The following is a 14,103-nucleotide window of genomic DNA, read 5'->3' as shown; positions in this document are numbered from 1 at the left end:
AAAAACCCAAGCAAGTCACTGTAGAGGAGAGCTTTGAAAAGTAGGATACTAGAAAAACCAGAGCGGCTGTGCAAGTGCGGCTGGCTGTCTCACTGGGAATCTTGGTATTGTGCATTTTCAAATGCTTGTCCACTAGGTGGCGGACCTCTCTTCTTCAAAAACTAGAATTATTTCTACCAGGTTTGTGTTTCTCTCACAACACCCACACATGAGCTGTTACGTGAAGGAAATCCAACCTCATAAATCGTTTTGGAAACGTTCAACCTAGAAAACAGGCTTCAAATGCAAGGAGTGAGAAGGACTGGAAAGAGGAGCAGCCCTTTGCGGAAGGAAAAGCACCGGGGGATTAAACTACAACTCCCAAGAAGCCCTGCGCTGGCTCCAGATTGTGTGCTTGCGCCCTGTTCCCGAGTCAGGCTTGCTGCACTCGGGTTTTTAGGGATCATAGGAAAAGGTGCTGCCGCACCCACGTCCCTTACGGCCGCAGCATCCTGCGGAGCCTGGTGGCTCCATTCTCCACTTGCAAAGTCACTGGGAAACTGGCAGCTTGTCGGAGGGCTCCCGTGTGTCACGTGACCTCACGTGACTCCCGGAGCCTGCCCGCCGGTGGAGGTCTGTTGCCCTGACAACAGCTGGCCTGCCGGGACTTTCCGGAAAGCGCGGGCTCCCGGTAGCAGGTAGGTCAGGCGCTGTCGCTGCATGCTACCCTGTTGATATTTCCAGGTTGTATCTCAGGCCCGGTCCTCAAACTTTTATTTGCGCGCTACTCTGCTCCTCTGACGGACTCCAAGTCGGATGCGTCTTTGCTTCGGGCCAGCCCCCCAAAATCTGTGCTTTCTGCAGCCTGAACACCACCAGACTGAGGGCCCTTTCGTGAGGTCCGCCTGTGACCAACCTATTTGTGCAATGCCTTATCCAGACTCTTAGACCTCTCGGTCAAAAATGCAAATAAAGACATTAGTTATTTATTGTCCTGCAGGTTGGAGGGGATATTATACGCTCGAATCCTCCCGCTCCTGTCCCTTAGAAAAGGCAACCAGGGTTTGTGCTGCCCCAGGGAGTTAAATCCCAAAGCTAGGACAGATCTGAAGATGGCCTCGCCAAGGGGAAAGAGTTGAGCTTTGAGCTGCAACTAGGCTAGATCACACTCAAGATGTTCAGGGCATTGTTTCTGTTAGCCTGCCTTTGCTTCAAGAGAAACAGTTCATAGCGATTAGCGCATCTCATTAACTTTCAAGGGTATTTTGTACTTGTTTGGGGTGTTTTAAGACAGGTGTTTAGCACCGTGTAGCTCAGGCTAACCTGGAACTCATGCTGTAGCCCAGGCTGGCCTCCGTCTAGATAGCCTTCTGTCTCCTTATTGTAGGGATTTCAGGTATGCACTACTAAATTCTTTATTGTATTGTCTTATAAATTCACTTTATTTATGTCTGGCGACATCCCTGCTTGTAGGAAATCTGTTTTTGCAAAACCATTAATTTGAAAATAACTGACTAAATCAAGCAGCACAAACTGTACTGTGCTTTACAAGAAAAAGGTGCCCCCTCCACTTCCTGCTTTTTTTTTTTTAACGTTCTCTGTGAGGACCTGGCTTCTGAGAGGTATTAGCAGAGACAAATACGTATACAGTGGAAAATATCTTGGGGCCCAACTCTTAACAATTGGATGAAATGTAATTACGGACTTGAGTAGAAGATTAAACTTCACAAGCTACTTTCTCAAGTCAGTTTGCTCCAGTGAATTCAGACTCCACTAGCATAGCATAATTGTGATTTTTATCCTGTCTTGATAAGATTTTTCTGACATTTAAGTAGTGTTGTTTTAGTGATGATTTCCTCAAGAGGTGTTTTGTTTTGTTTTTCTGTTTTTTTGTTATTTAGCGTTTCCAATGCCTTAAGTACTTTTAGGATGCTTTCTGTGTGAAGTGAAAATTACTAACTATGGCTCACTATTCCAAAGAAGAACTTGATGAAGAATTTGAACAATTTATGAAGGAGGTAAGTTCAAGCTTTCTAAAGCTAGATTGTAAATTTGTCTCATAAGACCCATCCTTAAGGGCTTTCATTTGAAAACATAACCACTGTGGAGGGCCCAGATTGACCACACAGCTGCCATGACAGACTTAGGGGCCCAGACATAGCTGCCGTGACAGGCTTACTGGCAGGCAACACCTGGATCTAGGAAAAGCCATAAGCTGACACCACCCAAGGATGGGGAAGTACTTGACATCCCAAACATTCCAACTGTTAGATAAGGTTAGATAACATGGCCAGATGTCCCTGAGCCTAGCACACACCTGTTTCTTCTTTTTGCTGAGATACCCCCACACAAATGTCAGCCATTCAGGGTCCTGAACCCTGGAAATCCCCTCACCCCAACCTCTACTATGATAAAAACCTTACCCCACCTGGGCTCGGGGCTCTCTGCCCTCACCGCTGTGTGGGAGAGGCAGAGAGATGAAGCTTGGGCTCTTTGCTATTACATATGGGATTCAGTCTCTGTAGTGGTCTTTTGGGGGTCCCCGCAAGATCTGGGCATAACACCACCCCATCAGCAAGCACATTCCTTCAACTCCCACCTACAGAAGATGCCCAGCAGCCCTTGGTTCCTTCTCATTTCAAATGCTGGTACCTGTTAGCTCAACACCATGATACCTAGTCTACCCCCGCAGTTCCCAATGAATATAGCATTCCTTCCATGGTACGTGTGGTATACATACACGAGCGCGTGCACGCACACACACACACACACACACACACACACACACACACACACAGAACCATCGTTTTAAGAGGCATGCTAACTCCCTTGATCATTTTGATAAATTGTTGAACAAACATTTTGCTCAAAGATACGATTCAATATCTGGCTTTAGGGGAGTAGTTAAACCCAATTTTTTAAAGTTAGTTGTCTTCAGTTGCAAGTCACAAACCATACAACTCACCCATTTAAAATGTGTATGACAACCGTTTTAGAAGTACATAGCCTTCACCGTTGTAGTTGTAGAACGCATTCGTCACTCCTGAGAAGAAATCCCTTATCCTGTAATTGTTACTCTCAACTCCTTGTCCTTCCCCCAGCTTAGGCAACCACTGATTGCTTTTTGTCCCCAAGTTCGGCTGTTACAGATATTCATAGAAATGGAATCATGCGGTATGTGTGGTCTTTGGAGTCTGGCGTCCTTTACTTAATGCAGTGTTGTCAAGGTTTATCTATGTTACTGTACGTCTTGGTCTCATTTCCTTTTAGTGAGTAGCTTGCCATTCTGTGGCTATACTGCATCTTGTTTATTAAGTTTTCAGTTGACAGACGTTTGAGATCCTTCTACTTGGGCTAGTCATGAATAGTGCTGCTATGAATAATCATGCAGCTTTGAGTGTGGATGTATGTATATGTCATATGCTGTTATTCCTCTTGACAGTGTATTCATTTATGAAGGTTCCAATTTCCGTTATCTTTCCTAATGTCGGTACTATCTGTGGGCCAGCTTTTTGGTTTTGTGTGATGATAATAACCTGAGAAGCCGTGTAGACGATTTTGAAAGGCAGAACACCCACAGTGTATTGGGAGAGTTGGTACTCATCATTTGTTTTTCTGATCCGTGCCGCAGCTCTCAATGGGCATGCTTCTGTCCCTGAATGTAGACAGAGAAACTGTGGGGCCAAGGGCAAGAAATGCAATGTTTCAATGTGGTGGTAATGTTTAAAGACAAACTGGAGAGTGATAGAGATCCCAGAAATTCAGATGGAAATAAAGTGAGGTTTTTATGTTACAACCTTCTTTTTTTCCTACCTGGAAGACAATGAATTCTTCTCAAGCATTTTAAAAATTGAAACTCCATCAAGTTGTTGAGATACCATTTTCTGTTTGGCAGGTGAAAACATGTCATTTGGGAAGCTTAGATAGTCACCCTGGTATCATCCTACTTGGATGGCTGCATGCAGTAGTGGGACGTAGACAGTCCTCCCAGGAGTCCTTAGTTAATTTGGATCCCACTAGATATCACTCTAACAGTTGCTACGAGGGCAGTGGTTTCCCTTTGGGTTTTAGTTACTCATCAGTAATCTCTACAAGATTGCTTAAAGATAAGTGAGATAAACCAGGTGTGGATCCTGACACTGGGAAGGCATGTGATAAACATGATTTCTTCCTATGGAGATTCGGGTGGGGAGGGGGCTGTGGAATGAGAATGGAGAAGGATGAAGAACATAGTCTAGGAGAAATCTTATGTTGAAGGAGTGGGCTCAGGAGCCCCTAACTGTTAACTAGCTGTCTGAGGCCACAGAACCGAAGAAGAACCTAGTAGAGGGATGTTCCTCAATTCCTAGGTACAGCATCCCAGGAGGTGTCAGTTCCCATCATGGGGTCAGCGGATGACTGGTCATATTTTTGTTTTGGCAGGCATTTAAAAAGCCTTCTGGTCCCTGAGGGAAAACGTTTTTGGATGAAGCCACATTTTATGGGACTGAGCAGTTAATCCAAGAATTGCTATGTAAAGGAAAAGCTAGGTAGAGTACAAGAGTGGTAGAGATGAAGAGCTCATCCTGTATCCCCTACCCCAAAGTAAAGCAGACTCCAGTATTCCTCCCTAATTCCACAGCTGTGCCAGGTACTGTTGGCTAGATACTGGAGACCCGGTGCTGAGCGGGTTTATAATCTGAGGGAAGTGGGAGGAGAGGAAGCGGAGGAGGTGAAGCTAGTGAGTTGATGTGCGTGCATTGCTAAGGAGCAAAGAAATGGAGAGGAGAGGTAACCCTGCTGCAGGTTCTCCTGAGAGCAGAGGAAAAGAATGGACTCTCTGAAGTGGGGAGAAGGGCCTCACAGAATGAGAGCTTAGAGGCGGGACAAGGAGAAGAGGGAGGCTCCCTTATTGTCTGGAAGGGAGGGGGTGTTGGAGTTAGAAAAAGGGATTCAGAATTGTGCTAAAAACATAGCTAAGGAGTGGAAAGGGACAAATACATACATGTTGCTTGATATCTGGGACAAAATGTTTATTTCTGTGGTCACTACATCTCCACCCACCGAGACTCTAGAACTCTGTTTTAGAGTCATTGTAGTAAGTTTGTTAAATTGCTGCTTGTTCTTAGACCCTAGAAAAGGTCCAGAATATAGGATTTTACTCTTTGTTTTCTAAGCAAATATGTTGATCATATTTTCTTTGTTGTTGTGCCTGTCTTAGTTAGGGTTTCTATTGCTGTGAACAAACACCATGACCACGGCAACTCTTATAAAGGAAAACATTTCACTGGGGATGGCTTGCAGAGTCAGAGTTTTAGTCCATTATCATCATGTCAGGAAGCATGGTGCCACTCAGGCAGACATGGTGCTGGAGAGGTAGCTGAGAGCAGGAAGAGAGAGACACAGGGCCTGGCTTGAACATTTGAGACCTCAAAGCCCGCCCCCACTGACACACTTCTTCCAACAAGGCCACACCTATTGTACCACTCCCTATAGGCCTCTGGGGGCCATTTTCATTCAAACCACCATGGAACCTTACTTGTTTAATTCTAGATATGAAATCAGTAGTCGAAGACATATGTTCAATTTTGAAATTTGGCCACTTATGTCTGGAGATGGAATTTATACATTATTTCTTAGACTATTGTTCATGTGATAATTGAACTGTGAAAGAACTAAAGGAAAAACATGTAGTTATAGCTGAGATTTTGTAATTTGAAATGTATTTTAAAATTTAACCTTTTGTATCTAATGCAGCTTTCAGATGATTCTTTTGAAAATTCAAACAAAACACCTAGACAACCTAAAAAAGAAATGAAGAAGAAAGATACAGTGCCTTGGTGGATAACTGAAGATGATTTTGATGATGGTAAAGCCTGCTAATTTTTCTTTGTTTTAAATTATATGACCACAAGAGGTCAGTCAAGACTTTTAATTCTGCAGTTACTGCATTATTAAACTGTAAAGAAAACTGAGGTTTGAGTTGATTTTCATATTATCCTACTTTGTTACACATTATGTAATTGAGAATGTCTTTTTACATTAATTTGCATTGAGATAATTTAAATTAAGGAGATTAGCCAAGTATATTTACATATTTACTTACCTTGTATATGATATAAATAGACGTTAGGTGGTTTAATAATCTGCCACTATTCATGTAACCACATAAACAAATAAGTAGAATTTGGAATCACAGTTTACTAATAAGTACTGAAAAGCAATAATTTACTGCCTCAACAGTAACACATGCATTTGTTTTCTCTGACAAGTGTTTAGACTTTTCCCAGGATGTTCCTAGTCACATTGTGCAAATGCAGTGTGACTTTAAGTATTGCTTACCTATATAATAGTTGTGCATCATATGTAGTGCTGTCTATGACTCGAAGCAAGTCACACTGTATGGCATAGACTTCCGCTTATGTTGCTGCCACAGTTGAAAGAATCATGACTACTACTATGTTCTCAGTACTGGTCGGTCAGGGTTAAACGCAATTATGTCGACTAGCAGTATTTCTGTTTCTCCTATCTAGGGGAAGATTTTACCTATGGCTTTTATTGTTGTCATTGTGGGGAGCAGGGTTTGTTGTTGTTTTTCTTTCCATTTTCCCCCTACAAGATCGAGCCTGAATTCTGAATGACAGTTGAGATTCTACATCATCTGATGGTGGCCCTCCTCTCTACGCTATGTGATCTAGCCACACTCAGTTACTCTGTCTTCTAGAAACACCTTTGGATCCCAGCCGTCATAGGCCTTCCTCTCAACCTCCTTGTCCAGGCCTGTCACTACTCTGCACAGTCCTGCAGTAGCCCTTCCAGCTCCCTGTTAGCACAAGTGTTTTCTCCAACACCACAGGGCGCCTCCACATTGTGTGGCACTCCTGGACTTGGGAGCTTTGGATGGGATGGGAAGCGCTTCTTTTCCTGTGTTAGCATAGATTTCACAGTGCTCCTTAGTTGTTTTGTTGGTGATGATGATGGTGATGGTGTTGTTTGTTTGTTTGTTTTTTTTTTTTTTTTTTTTTTTTTTTGGTTTTTCGAGACAGGGTTTCTCTGTGTAGTGTTGCGCCTTTCCTGGAACTCACTTGGTAGCCCAGGCTGGCCTCGAACTCACAGAGATCCGCCTGGCTCTGCCTCCCGAGTGCTGGGATTAAAGGCGTGCGCCACCACCGCCCGGCCCGTTTGTTTGTTTTTAACACTGCAATACATTAAAAGAATTTCTCAGTGAAAACTTCAAGGTAATTTTTCATGAATTCCTCAAACCACATAACAATTAAGTATGCCTACATTTTTTTTACAAAGAATTTTTTTTCTAGAATCATTTTTCCCATTAGTATTCAAAAAAGATGTAATAGGATAAAAGTACTTTGGAAATTGTTGCCAAAGATTTGGGACTTAATTAGCATTGAAGCCTTTTTTCTAGAAGGTACCAAATCGGAGTAGAAATATGCAAATATCCCAGAAGGAAAGAATGGCTCCTAGAACAAAAATACTTGCCTGTAGCAACTAAAATGATCCGTTGTTTTTTAAGAAAGGTGTCGGTCCAAAGTAGGTGCAGTTAATAAAAGAAACAGGCAAAGCTAGGCGAAGCACAGACCTTCAGACTTCGCTAGTACAGGAGAGCTCTGCTACACTCCCCCAGAGTGTAGCCTGCCCCGTTCCCAGTCACAAGCATTTAATGAGTTCAAAGAGCGTCCCGTGTACCAGGCACTATCGCACTCACTAGATGGGAGTCCTGCCGCGGATTGAAGAAGCTTCTGAGAGACCTGTATACCCATCCTAAGGAGAGGGATGCATTTATTACCAGTCTTGAGTAGCTACCAGTAAACGTTAAAACTGAGCAAATTCTCATAGAATGTTGGATTTTGAATTTTTTTTCCAGTTGTCTTAAGGCTAGAGGGTTCTGCCTAGTGAGTGAAACTAGTGTTCTCTTATTGTTCAGTAACTAAATTATCTGTGAGTTTCTGTTGTTGGTCTGGGTCACAGCTGTTGAGTCCAACTTTAGAGCCAGAGTGAGGCATTGCCACAGCAGCGCCCCAGCTGTGGTTGGCACTCAGTCATCTGCGGTGTCTGTGGAGAGATCGCGACTTTGTACAGCTGTGTGGAAGTTACTGTGCGATCTAGTAAGATCATTATTCACATCAAGCCAGAAAACAAGTTTATTCCGGAGCCCAAGGTGTTTTTGTCAGGTTGATAGCAGAGGCTAACTATGACACAAATCAATCATGAAATACATGTAATATCGCCATTATAACGTAGTTTCAGAGAAAGTGTGACATTCAAAAATGTTGTTAGAGACTGTGATAGCCTCGCTTCTCCAAACAAATACTACACATACCCTGGTGTGAGACTTTCCTAGTGTTTGTGAAACGATGACTTCAGAGATGCGCTGGTGTTTTCCTGAAATGATATTTACAAGGAACTTGTTTAGCCCTCATAACTGTCCTTGAACCTACTCTCCCCGTCTTGAGTTTGATATGTTGGTTCACACTCTCCACAGTCTGTTTCAAGCAGCAAAACTGGGTAAAGGAATCTTACACAAACTTTTAAAATGTTCGCTTTAAAACAAAGGGTACTGTAATCAAGCAAAATTAGAGTTTTTCTTTTGTTAATTCTAGGTCTAGTTGTTTCATTTTTATTAAGTATGTCAGATTTGTAGCCATGCTGTACAAAATCAAGAAGACAGTTTCCTTGTGTTGGCATAGTGATCAGAACAGCTCCCTGAGTACAGCCACCTGAGTATACATATGAATACCAACTCATCAGGTCTCCTTCCTAGGACTGCTTGGGACAAATGTGAGCTATTTGAAGACAAAGAAGACTTCTCAGCCTGTTATGAACTCAGAAGAGGAGTCTGCTGAAAAAGCTCAATTTCTTAAGAGCAGTGGGACCTCCATCTTAAGTGTTGACAGCCTAGAAGCCAATGGTGAGAAGGAGGATGTGAGTCAGGAAGTCATTGTCACTGTACTTCAGAGACTTTTGTAGCAGTGGGCTCAGCCATCCCGAAGCTTCCATCACAGATCGTACAGACAGATTATATGATCTCCCCAGAGAATCAGAATCACAGCTTAGAGACAAAGTCTGCCCTACAGCCTTTTGTAGATCTGCTTGATGGGGGCAGGGGAGGAGGTTCCTATACAACATCAGCAGAAGTATTGCTTAATTTTATCAAAGTCGTCCATGTTAACAAAGTGTGTTTGTCATTCATCTCTCTGTAGAGTTAGTCATTTCTGAGCTTCATCACAGTACCCTGGAGCTGGGGTTGGACACCTTAGAAGAACAAGAAGAGAAGGAGCAGTTCTTTGCCAGACTTGAAAAAGGCTTGACATCTTCTATTGATTATTCCAAATTAAATCAAGAACTGGATTCTGATGACTCCACACAATTCAGAGCTTTACATAGGTAAATACAATAAAAACATTAACTAATGTTTGTGCTTTTCTGTATTTCTATATGTGCATGAATTCTAGTAGATAAATATATAACAGACAGATCCCATCCTGTTTTTTAATGTGTGGAGGCCAGGGTTTGGTGCCAAGTATCTTCCTTAATTACTCTCCACGGTTTCTGAAACCGCCTTTAGTGACCCTGGAGATGGCCAGTTCAGCTGGAATGACTGGCCAGCAAGCTTCAGGGATCGCCTGTCTCCAGCTCCCCATTGCTGGGATTACAGGCACACGTACTGGGCGTGGCTTTTTATGTAGTTTCCAAGGACATGACCTCAGGTCAACTTGCTTTATCTTTTGAACTGTGTTCTATGTTGATTATAGTCAAGTTTTTCTAATGTATGGACAGAGTATGTGGATGTAGAGTTGAATCTCCATTCTTCCTTTAAATACATGAAATTTCATACGTAAGATACTATGGAAAGTAATAGTACACTGCCAGGTCCTTGCTAGGAAAAATACTGGCTTTCTATGGACAAAGGAAAATAAAAGTCCGTATTATTATAAGCTTGGATTTAAAAAAAAAGAAGAAGAAGAAGCCAAGACAAATTTGGTTTGTGTCTTACCTCTGTGCATGGTGAGTGTTGGTTATCTGAAACCCCTTTTATCTAGAGATCCTAGTTGACGGAGCTGGCCACTCTCTCTAGAGCACAGTAGACCATTGCCATTCTCCAGTCTTTGTAAGCCCTTTAGTTTCCTTAGTTTAACGTTCCATGTAGCTGTTTTTCCTCTCATAAATGAAAATCAGGTCATGGTCTTTCTGGGTTCTTAAGAGCACAGAAGTAGAACTGAAAGAGTTGGAGGATCATGGCATGTGGACATGCACATGGTTGGATAACCAGAGCCAAATCTCAGCAGATGAAGCAGCACCTGGACCGGCATGAGCTGTGACAAGCTTCCAGCATTGTAGGAAGTGACATTTAACAAGTCTTCAGTCAGAAGCAGTGGACTTTATTTCTCACAACTGTACCAGTACCTGGTTTAAGGCTCTGTCCTGGTTACTTTCTAATGCTATGATGGAAAACCGTGACCAAGGCAGCTTATAAAAGGAAGAGTTTTCATGGCCTGAACGATTTCAGAGGGCTAGAGCCCGTGATGGTGGAGCAAAGGCGTGGTGGCAGGTGGCAGGGGCACCTCAAAGCTCACTCCTAGATCCACAAGCACCAGGCAGGGAGAGCTAACTGGGAATGATGGGTTTTGGGAACCTGAAAGACCACCCTACTGACACATCTTTTCCAACAAGGCCACACCTTTTCTCATCCACCAACTGAGGAACAAGTGTTCACATATATGAACCTGTGGGCGTCATTATCATCCAAACCACTGCAGGCCCCCTATTCAGCTTCCATCAAGAGTTAAATTAATTATTGGCATATAAATGCTCATCTTATTTGTGGAGTTTTATTGTTGTTTTGGCCTTCCTCTAAACTTTGCTTAATTCTCATAGCTCATAATTCCTAATCTCTAGTGAAGAAGAGGTACCTGGTTCACGGGATGATGTGTGTTCATATTAATGCACACACGTGTAAAATTGTGTGTGTTTGTATCTAAAAAAATGGCATTTTCTTTTGATTATTTATACAGCTACAAATTAGTTTTAGGCTTTAAGAATTTTTTGTTTTCAAAACATTTTCCTTCTATAACCCTAGTTTTTAGCTTTGATAAAACTTCAATAGAACAATGGTACTTTAGAAAATTTGAAACAAATAATGCAACATATATTGTATGGATATATATTAACCTGTGATATTGCATGTTAAATGTTTTTCCAGTTATCACACTAACACAGAACCAGCTGAAGATGAACATGAGAATGAATCAGAACATGAGGGACTGCCAGGTAACTTCACTGAAAAGATAATACAGTGGATAGTATAGATATTGATAAGAACGGTACTGAAAAAGTAAACCACACTGTCTCAGGAAGTGCTGTGAGCAGCAGTGTGTAGAGTGCCTGTGCTATTATCCCAATAACTAAGAAATTAGTAAGAGGGAACCGCTGTCTCATATGAAGTTTGTTGTGAAGACAGTGGGGATCCAAAGGCAGCACAAAGACCTCCAGTGTGTGGTGCCAGGAAGTGGTACTTTTCCCTCCATTGGACTTTTTTCTAAAAGATAAAGTCTTGCTTTACATTGCTGGATGGCCCTGAAGTAACTCTGTAAAGCAGGCTAACCTTAAACTCACTGCATAGACCAGGCTATCCTTGATCTCGGAGATCCTCTTGTCTTTGCCTCCCAAGTGCTAGTATTAAAGGTGTGGGTGTCTGTTTTTACATTTACAGTGGTTTGCTTGGCTGGGCTGTGCTTTGCTTCTCTGACTAACATGGCTGCCTTTGATGTGTAACTGATGAGCATCTACCCTTTATAAATGGTGTTTACTGTTTTTATTGTTTTTGTTCTGCATTCCCCTGGTTTACTTGCAGAATTCTATTCTACTCCCTCTTTTGGCTTTTTAGTTAAACCTTTTTGTTGTATTTTTATCTTAAATGCTACAAACCATACATATTTTTATCTTATTTGAGGGTATTCAAGTAACATTCTACTTTATATGCATTTTAATAACATCAAATCCCCGCCCCCTCAGGTGCCCATTTTTAGGTATTTTTTTGTTCTACTTCTCTTAAAATACCAGCATATGTTGTTACTATTGTTGAAAATCTTTTAAGGAATGTCAGGTACATCCTCATAAAGATTTGTGTTGGTCCACTGCTCACTGTGGGCTCCTGTACTCTACTCCTGTGTATGTATTGCAGTTTCTACACATACTGTTTTCCTCAGCATGAAGAACCTTCATTAAGCCATCTAGTTTAAATGTTGTTATGAACAAAGTCTCTTAGCTTTTCTTGTTTGAAAATATGCTTTACCTTCATTGTTAAAGAGTATTTTATATGAGGTATGGTGGATCGCATCAAGGCTTGGGAAGCTGAGGCAGGAGGATTGAGAATTTAAGACCAGTTTGGGCTTTGTAGTGAGACCCTGTTGAAAGACAGAAATAACAGGACACTACTTTCTTGATGTAGGGTTTGGTTTTGGTTTTGGTTTTGGTTTTTTTTATAGAGTTGGATTTTGTTTTCAATTTTCTTCTGACCACATTTCTCATGAAGTCACTCATAACTTTTTATAGTTACTCTGCCTGTACAGCCATCCCTAGGTATCTGGAGCTATTAGCTTTAGTCCTCTGCAGGCAGTAGATGCCAGGTTCCTTTTACAATTGGCTTGTATTTACATATGGCCCACGCACATCCCTGTGTACCTTGTCATTTCTGGTTTACTTACTTTACACCTATAAGTGCAGCGTAAACAAGTGTTACTCTGCATTGTTTACAGAATGATGACAAAGAGGGAAAGGTACATGTCTAGTGCAGACAAGGTTTGTTTCCAGATATTTTTACTCTACAGTTGGTTGAACCCATGGATGTAGAACCTGCGGTTACACAGGCACGCTGTGCAGCCTGCCTGGTTTTGTTTCCAAGGCTTTCCCTTTGCTTGTATAGTTTAACGTTCACGTCATGGCTGTCTAGGCTGCCTTTCTCGTTTGCATCCTGCTGGAAATGGTTCAGCATCTTCGCTCTGTTGTTGGTGGTTGTGTAGTGCTGTGGCCGTCCCGGTGCCCCTGCCCTGTGCTCCTCGTCACAGGTGCTACAGCAGTGAGCTCCAACCCTCAGGCCACCGAGAGCCTTTTAACGACTTTTCACCCAGGGCTCCGGCTCTTGCTGCTAAGTCCTTATGTTCACTGATCCTTTCTTCAGTCACTTGATGTGCATCCATTTCTTTCTTTTTCCCTAAGAGCTCCTTTGGGTTTAAGTTTGTTCATTCTCCTTGTCATGTTTATTTTGACCAGGTCTCTACAATATTAATCCTCCTACAGATTACAAGATTTGTTCTAGTCTAGGTCTCTTGGCTACTTGCTCTGGACGTGGGATCCTATTCTTTGCTTTCTTTTGTTGGTTGTTGTGGATTCTACGATATCTGGATTTCCTTTTCTTCTTTAAAAATGTCCATCCTGTTCTGGTAGACAGTCCGTTTTCGGCCCTTCTTGTTTCACTTAGGGGTGTCTAGAGCAGCCCCTGGGGGTATCACTTGTCTGCTCTACTATGGCATTCCCTCCTGAGGTTTCTTCTAATAGTCCACAGTGATCAGTGAGGGCCTTCCACTCACATAGGTTGGGGCTGAAAATTCTCTCCCTGCCATGTGTCACCTGCAGGAACTGTCCAAGCTATAGTTTCCCAGCACTTGACACAACCTTCACATTAAGGGTTTAATTTAGTAATGACCCAGAAGGACCCTCAACCCCAGGGACCCATGCAGATTTCTTCTGGAACTCCTTCTGCCTGTATACGCCCATGCCTCATCACTGCCCCGCGACTGCTGCGTGTCTTGGCCTCTCAGAACTCTTTTTTCCTCAGCTCATTGAGACTCCCCCACCTTCCCCCATACTCCAAAAATGCATTCACCTTCAGTGGTTATGGAGCTCATGTCTCATTTGTTTATATTTCTTCAGGATTATTCGGTCTCTAGAAACAAGTACTTCCTGTATTTTGTGCCAGAGTCCAGCTGCAGCAGGTCAGAGAACCTGGAGAGATGTGATGTCAGTGGCTCCGCAAACACACAGGAGACTGAAGAGGCCAGAGTTCATTCTTCTCTCGGCTTTATTTTTCTCTCAACTCTTTTGTACTATCTAAAACAAAAATCCCTACTC

At 42.5% G+C, this 14,103-nt stretch overlaps 1 protein-coding gene across 2 annotated transcripts in view; it reads left to right on the top strand.

Annotated features, from left to right (window-relative positions):
* Positions 1–418: 418 nt before the first annotated feature.
* Cep162 (centrosomal protein 162) overlaps positions 419–14,103 on the top strand; it is a 70,481-nt gene continuing 56,796 nt past the window's right edge. The window contains exons 1-6 of one of the 2 annotated variants that reach the window (XM_052716074.1): positions 419–677; positions 1,881–1,997; positions 5,716–5,827; positions 8,738–8,884; positions 9,177–9,360; positions 11,177–11,244. In XM_052716074.1, the coding sequence (XP_052572034.1) occupies positions 1,941–1,997; positions 5,716–5,827; positions 8,738–8,884; positions 9,177–9,360; positions 11,177–11,244 (568 nt within the window). In that variant the 5' untranslated portion in view covers positions 419–677; positions 1,881–1,940. Of the gene's footprint in view, positions 678–1,880; positions 1,998–4,479; positions 4,610–5,715; positions 5,828–8,737; positions 8,885–9,176; positions 9,361–11,176; positions 11,245–14,103 lie in introns of those variants that run through there. The other variant, XM_052716081.1, reaches the window with a different exon arrangement.

Source organism: Peromyscus californicus, unplaced genomic scaffold, assembly GCF_007827085.1.
Source record: "Peromyscus californicus insignis strain IS unplaced genomic scaffold, ASM782708v3 Scaffold_11__1_contigs__length_118956290, whole genome shotgun sequence".
NCBI lineage: Eukaryota > Metazoa > Chordata > Mammalia > Rodentia > Cricetidae > Peromyscus > Peromyscus californicus.
The sequence above is the reverse complement of the archived record's forward strand: the minus strand, read 5'-3'. Positions and strand labels throughout refer to the sequence as shown.